This window comes from Morone saxatilis, unplaced genomic scaffold, assembly GCF_004916995.1.
Source record: "Morone saxatilis isolate NCDOM2014 unplaced genomic scaffold, NCSU_SB_2.0 Contig24, whole genome shotgun sequence".
NCBI classification, from domain to species: Eukaryota; Metazoa; Chordata; class Actinopteri; family Moronidae; genus Morone; species Morone saxatilis.
In genome coordinates, this window is record NW_023339807.1 from 24117937 (window position 1) to 24124624 (window position 6688).

The 6688-nt window shown below is 41.6% G+C and overlaps 1 protein-coding gene across 8 annotated transcripts in view; it reads left to right on the forward strand.

The window, feature by feature from the left end:
* The window catches only part of cspg5a (chondroitin sulfate proteoglycan 5a), a 57058-nt gene that overhangs the window by 47663 nt on the left and 2707 nt on the right, over positions 1-6688 (forward strand). Inside the window, exons 4-5 of one of the 8 annotated variants that reach the window (XM_035672954.1) lie at positions 112-187; positions 3470-3526. The exons of 1 other annotated variant lie outside the window; for it this stretch is intronic. In XM_035672954.1, the coding sequence (XP_035528847.1) occupies positions 112-187; positions 3470-3526 (133 nt within the window). Of the gene's footprint in view, positions 1-108; positions 266-3469; positions 3527-6688 lie in introns of all 8 variants that reach the window. 6 more of the 8 variants (XM_035672953.1, XM_035672952.1, XM_035672951.1 and 3 more) reach the window with 6 other exon arrangements.

The window sequence follows — 6688 nt, forward strand, 5'->3', positions numbered from 1 at the left end:
TTTTCCTGCTACTCTTTTCTCCTCACACCATATTCCCTTTCCTCCACATTTCACTCGTCATCCTCTCCACACCCTCTCCTCACCTCCCTCCATCTTCCCGACGCCCAGCAGTAAGTACCGGCCTACATCGGAGCAGCACAATGATAATTTCTCGCTGTCCACCATCGCTGAGGGCTCCCACCCAAATGTAAGGAAACTGTGCGACACCCCTCCTAACGTCCCTCATGCCCGTGCATTGGCTTACTATGATAACATTATCTGTCAGGTAACGTGGTTCTCGCCTCTCTCTCTCTCTCACCCCTTTTTCTGCATCTCCCCCGCAAACCCTGCCCGGGCCCCCTGACTCCCACCCCCCCTAATGCATGGGCATGAGTATTCTCCGATACTCCGAGGTGTGCAAGGCTAAGGACGGGGATGGGCGAGGGGGCGAAAAACACGAGGAAGGATGGCGGGAGTTTTCTCAAGATGGCAGGGAAATACAAATCCAAGGGGATACAAATCCAAGGGGATGCACATAGAAGCAAACATATTTAATAGAATAGATAAAGTCCATAGATCTGTATATATTATCAGGTTACCACAAAGTACTTATACTAGAATATAAAGAGCTTAAACTGAGAATGATAGTAAAATAATGACTTTAGGTTCACTTTGATGCAAGTTTCAAGGGTCTGCTTGATTTTCAAACAGGAATTAATGGACATGGCTGCCTGAAATTGTACAAAATACATTGGTCAGCAAACATGTAACATGGAAGGTTGATAAATGTCAACAAAAACAACACATACAAACACGCATATAGTATCTATGTGTATACAAAGAGCTGGATGAACGCATATACAACATGTATCAAAAACGTAGTAAGTATCTACTGCAACAGCTCAAAGTAACAAGTATGCAAGGAGTGACTGAGCCCTTGCAGCGAGACGGCTGTCAAGTCTCATAGTTTCACTGTGTTTATTGATTTAATCTCCCTGGTTTATTGCTTATTGATCTTATTTTGAAGGACAAAACACATACACACACACACACACACACACACACAGGATGACAAAAAGTAAAAGTTCCGGTACTGTGTGGAAACGTTTTTTAACCATTTCAAGGTGAGAATGTGTGGAAAAACTCTTAACCTCTAACTAGTTATTTTAGTCATGTTAAACAACATCGAGCTAGTTCATTTTAACTGAACAGTGTCTGAGAAACACTGAATTGCATGCTGACAAAGAGAGGACGCAGCATAAATCAGCTCAGTGTTTGAATCAGGACACTAACACAGCCAGGGTTAGAGGTTAAATCCCTCCTGAAACTATGCAGGCTGAACATTTATGGATTGTCCTCACAGCGCAGCTAGCAAGCCGCCCTGCCTTTAACTTGACCCCTTTAGGAGAAAACTCCCACAATCCTTCACTGTGACCCCTCCCCACCCCGTCTCTTTTCTAACCTGCTCTCTCTCTGATCACCTCTTGCATCGGTATGTCATGGCTCTGTCGCTAACATGCGCCACTCGGTGGCCATGTCAGCCACTGCAGCTCTGCTTTGCTATCTGTTTATAAATTTGTTCTTATAACAAAATGTCTGCTTTACTTGTTTATCCTGAAAATGGGTGGGGAAGTGGGAGGGACTGTTATGTTGGTAAAGAATGGTTTATTGTTTTTTGGGGGGGGTGGGAGGTAGGGGAAGGATTGACGACACAAACAGGTAAGGTAAAGGTGTGGGATATTTGTGAGAAATGGTCGGGGTTATCAGGATAAACATCTGAGATGCAACGCCTTGCGGCTGCCTGCAGGTGGCAGCAGAGAGCCGACAGGTGCCTCACTAACGGAAGCATGGGTAGCTAGTAGCGACAATGCTAGCGTTGTAGCAGCATGGGTAGTTCTAGTGCTACAACGGAGGTAGAGTTTGTTTTGCTTTGATTTGTTTTTAGGATGTGGTACCACCCTCTAACTACTCCATCAGTAGTTCTGTTCACTTGGAAAGCTACAGCAACTAGTTGTTTCTCTATACTTCTCATTTCTTGCATACTAGCTCAACAGTTTTAGACATCTCATTTCTTTAGAAGGAAGTGTCTCATTTTAACCACAACCAAATACCATTTTCACTACCCTGACAGACAAGAAATCCTAAAAGAATAATAAAACATAAAATCCATCATCACCTCCTAACAACATCTCTAAAATGTCAGCTTCCTAACTCAACACCACCTACAATCACAGCCCCCAAAATCATCCACTGGATTGAATAGTACTTGTAAATACTTTAAGTGGTTTGTTTTAGCACACTTACAGGTGCTAAAAGTGAGGTTTTTGACCATTAATATGGCTATGGTATAGTGTGTCACCGTTTTCTGACACAAACACATGCAGACATCGAGCATTTATGCAACTCAGTGCACATTCGCTGGCAGTTTCATGCCATTCCACTGATTGACAGTTGGTGGCAGTAATTCGCCAAGAAATGCAGAAAAGACAGAATTTTTGGAGTCTTAATCTCCCTGTTTAGCTAATATTTAGAGGCTTATAGAGCTGGATCTGCAACTTTAGCATGTGGAACAATAACTTGTGAAAAGTGTTTAAGAATCAGTGTTTCTGCCTTTTGAGTTGATTAAAGATCTCAACTGATGAGTTTTAGTTATTTTTAACTTTAATGACTAAAACTAAACCTAAAGAGATTTGAAAAGATTTGATAAGCTGATTGGATTCAGATTTGATAAAATGGCATCAAACCCCAACCCTGGTGATAAATGAGTTAAGTCAGTCAAAGCAGAGTCATAAAAAACATCATCTTGGTGTAAACTCTGACTGACAGCCTTTCTTGGCTTTCTGTGTGGTCCAGATGTGGCACACTTTGCCCTCAACAGATTTCCAACTACTATTCAGTCCGGGTTTATTTTCTAATACATGTTTCAATAATGTACAAAACTCACTTAGACTATGGGCTTCCCCAAACCAAAAACCATACGACCTCACCAATTTTCCTCTCAAAAACACCCACTAATAAAGCCAATAACCTCAACTCCCTTCCAAACTAATAGCCCTGAGTCACGACGGTGGAGAACCTCACCAGAAATATCCAAACCTGTATTTACTGTGGTATCACAGAATAATGGCCAGGCAGCACCGGAGTGTTTCTACCTCAGATACTGTAGCCAGCTGGGAATATCAGCTGACATCTGAAAGGAAGTCTAGTTACTCCTACTATTGGTCTCTGTCTCCAACACTCGATCTCTCTCTGTCTATTTTATCTGTCTGCTTCTATCTCTTCCTGTCTGCTTCCTCTTTCTCTCGGCTTCATCTTTCTTGCTACTTAATCTGTTTCGTCTCTGATCTGTCGCTCCTTTCACTCATCTTCTTTCTCTCAGTCTCTCCTCATCCTGCGGCTTTCTCTGTCCGTCTCTACCTGTCTTTCTTTCTGAGGATGCCTTGTATGGTTTTGAGGAGTATAACCCTTTGCCCCATCCCCCTCCCCTCAGAAAACCATGAGCAGATACACCTGGGAGTGTAAGACCAAAGAGGAGTCCGACTGCGAGGTAAGACCAAATCCCAAATTGTCAGATAGTTCCGCCCCCCCCCTCTCTCATTGTTACTGTGGCCCTGTCAATCACCCTTTCTCAACTCTCAGTGGATCAATCCAAGTCTTACCCCCTCCCACCAAATAAATAAAGCCAAAATCATAAAATCATGACATAAGACAGACCTACACACCTAATGTCAACTGTTAGAACACACTTGTACTCATTACTTGACTACCCATATATGAAATCCGGTTTACCAACACTTTTTGGCAGATATTCAGTAAATTTATAAAAAGAGAGTAAACTGTGAGATCCAGTTAATGTTCACATGGATGCAAACAAACACCAATATGGGTTATATTTCCATAAAAATATAAATTTAAACCTAAAAAGCAGCATAAAACACCATATCATATTGTATATGTCTCATTAAAGGATAGAATCTTAAAGGGGAGCTCCACCCATTTTATGCATCAAAGTGTGTTTACATGTGTTGGACCTGGAGTCCATTTGTGCGTGCAATGTAGTTGTAGCACAGTGAATTACATGTTAGATGCTCGATAAAACCATGAAAATTGTATCTAATCGCCCCTTTGACACACATTAAAGATGCAGAGCCTGGAGGTAAAATCCAAAACAATCATAAACAGACATGAAAACTGCATTGGTCCTGCGGCAGGAAACTGTTGACCTTGTGAGGACCTTGTCACACGTCCAGACAGCTACACACACACATACACACACACATACACAGAAAACCCACTGCAGTTGGTGGAGAAAATGCTGAATTTATAGAGAAATTGAACCAAACACAAACACAGAAGAAGCCATGTAAAAAACAAACACATGCACGCAGACATTTTGCATACAGCCAACACACACGCACACACACACACACACACACACACACACACAGCAGTCATTTCTGAACAATAACACAAAAAACACTTGTGTTTCCGTGCAGTAATAGAACGCTTTGTGCTTCATTCACTGTGGTAAATTGAACCCTCTTGTCCTCAATCTTCCCTCCACAGTAATTCAGCCACACGGTTTCCTCTGCAGCAAACAGTGAAATGGAATTGTTTTTCGTCAATACTAAATAAATTCAACACAGAAAATAAATTGACCGGCCAGAGCTGACCGCTATTTCTAAGACAATTTAATTTCCATCGATTGGATCAGCTCTCAACAAAACTGAAAGTCAAATGCAGCAGGTATGCAGTGGAACTGTGCATTTAAAAATGAGTAAATCTGAATATGTTAATATGATAATTATGCAGTGACAACAGAAACTACTGGGACCATCTAGAGAGACCAGGTTCTGTGATTTCTTATTGATCTCATCATTAAAGTAATCTTTATTTTTAAACTGTGATGTGCTTTGGAGGAACGGCGCTTAAATATTTTAATCTGAGGCCCAAGCATAACAAAATGACACACAAGTGTAACTGACTCTTAAACAATTTAAATTCAAAACACATTTAATTAGCTGCAGGAAAAAAAAGCTGAATAAAAATACTGACGCAGACATAAACACGAACTCTCAGAACATCTGCCTGCACTCTGAATCCAACCAGAGACAAGTGATAACAGTTTCAAGCTACACATTTAATTTTAAACACAATTTCCCCATTGCTTCCTGCAAAGAAAATTGCCTTATCCAATGAAGATTGTCTTGTTTACTTAACTTTAAGCCCCTGTGTGTGTGATTCAAACATTTATGACTTTGGCAACTCCTAACGGTAGCTTAACAAGAGTCTACAGCCATGCTACTGGCTTTGTGAGGCTGTACTTAGACACAGTGGTGCTGTTTAGCAGGAATAATGTTTACAATGTTCATGTTAGTGTAATTCAGTTCAATTTATTTGAATAGCTTCAATTCATAACAAAAGGTATCTTAGGAAACTATTCATATAGAGTAGGTTTAGACTGTTCTCTTTATAAAACTATTTACAGAGACCCAACAATTCCCACCATGAACAAGTACTTGGCGACAGTGGCAAGGAAAACTTCCTTTAAAGAGGCCGTCTGCCTCGACCAGTTGGGTTTAGTATAGCATGTTAATGTGCTGACATTTGCTAATTAGCACTAAAGACAAAGTTCAGCTGAAGTTGATGTCAAAGTTTTGCTCATGGTGGCGCAAGAGGAAAAGTCAAGTCAGTAGGATTCATCACGAATGTTCAAAGTTTCATGGACTAAAATGGTGGACTATCCCTAAAAAGAAACAAACACAACACTTAAACTGCACCTATTTTAATATGGTATTAACAAAAACGTATGTCCTCACAATTATTTAAAAGAGCTTTAATCACATAAATAAAATCTACATACAGGGGCTTTAAGAAGATTAACATGTTGTGATGTTTTTTTCCCCATCTGCTATAATTTCCAAGAGCTTCTGTTGTGTCCCTGGAGTCTGAAGTAGGTCATGTTGCACCTTAAAGCAAACGTACAATCCACCCTTACCAGCCCACTAAAACACAAAAGGACATTAGGAACTGTCCATGTGCCTCCATCATCATCATCATCAGAACCCTGTTTATCTCTGTTTCCACTCCCCCCAAAATGACACCCACTCTAAAGTCCTTGTGACTCTGTGCCTCCCACCCACTGCCCGCCCCCCTCCACCCATGCACGACAATGAAATCCAACAAACAAAAACATTTTCCAGTTTCACGCTGACGGGAGGACAGAGGGCCCCTATCCCGTCACCATGGAAGTGACGTATCCGCACGTCCTGCCTGAAGTTACTATCTAGGCCAACAGCCAGCGGGTAAATGCTCTCACTGCTCTTCCTTTCTAAAAGTGCCATTGAATTCAAACGCAAACATTCAATTAGGGTGTGTTTGTAAATGGCACAGGCCTCTGGGTCTGGAATTTGATGTGTGTGTGTGAATCTGAATGAATGTGTCTATCTCACCGTACTACGCTTGTGTGTTTGTTTGTAAGGGTGTGTGTGTGCCCGTGTGTGTGTGTTAAAGAGGCACAGACGGACGCCCCAGGATGCCGGGGCGCAGCAGGGTCGATGATGCCATGCAATATTAATGGAGATAAGAGGCTGGAAAAACAGAGCTAAAATGGACTCCACAATCAATTTGTTCCCTTTGACCTTAATTAAATTCAAATGAATTGAATTGAAACCTCTTAAAACACGTTGTCCCCCCCCCCCCCCCCCCC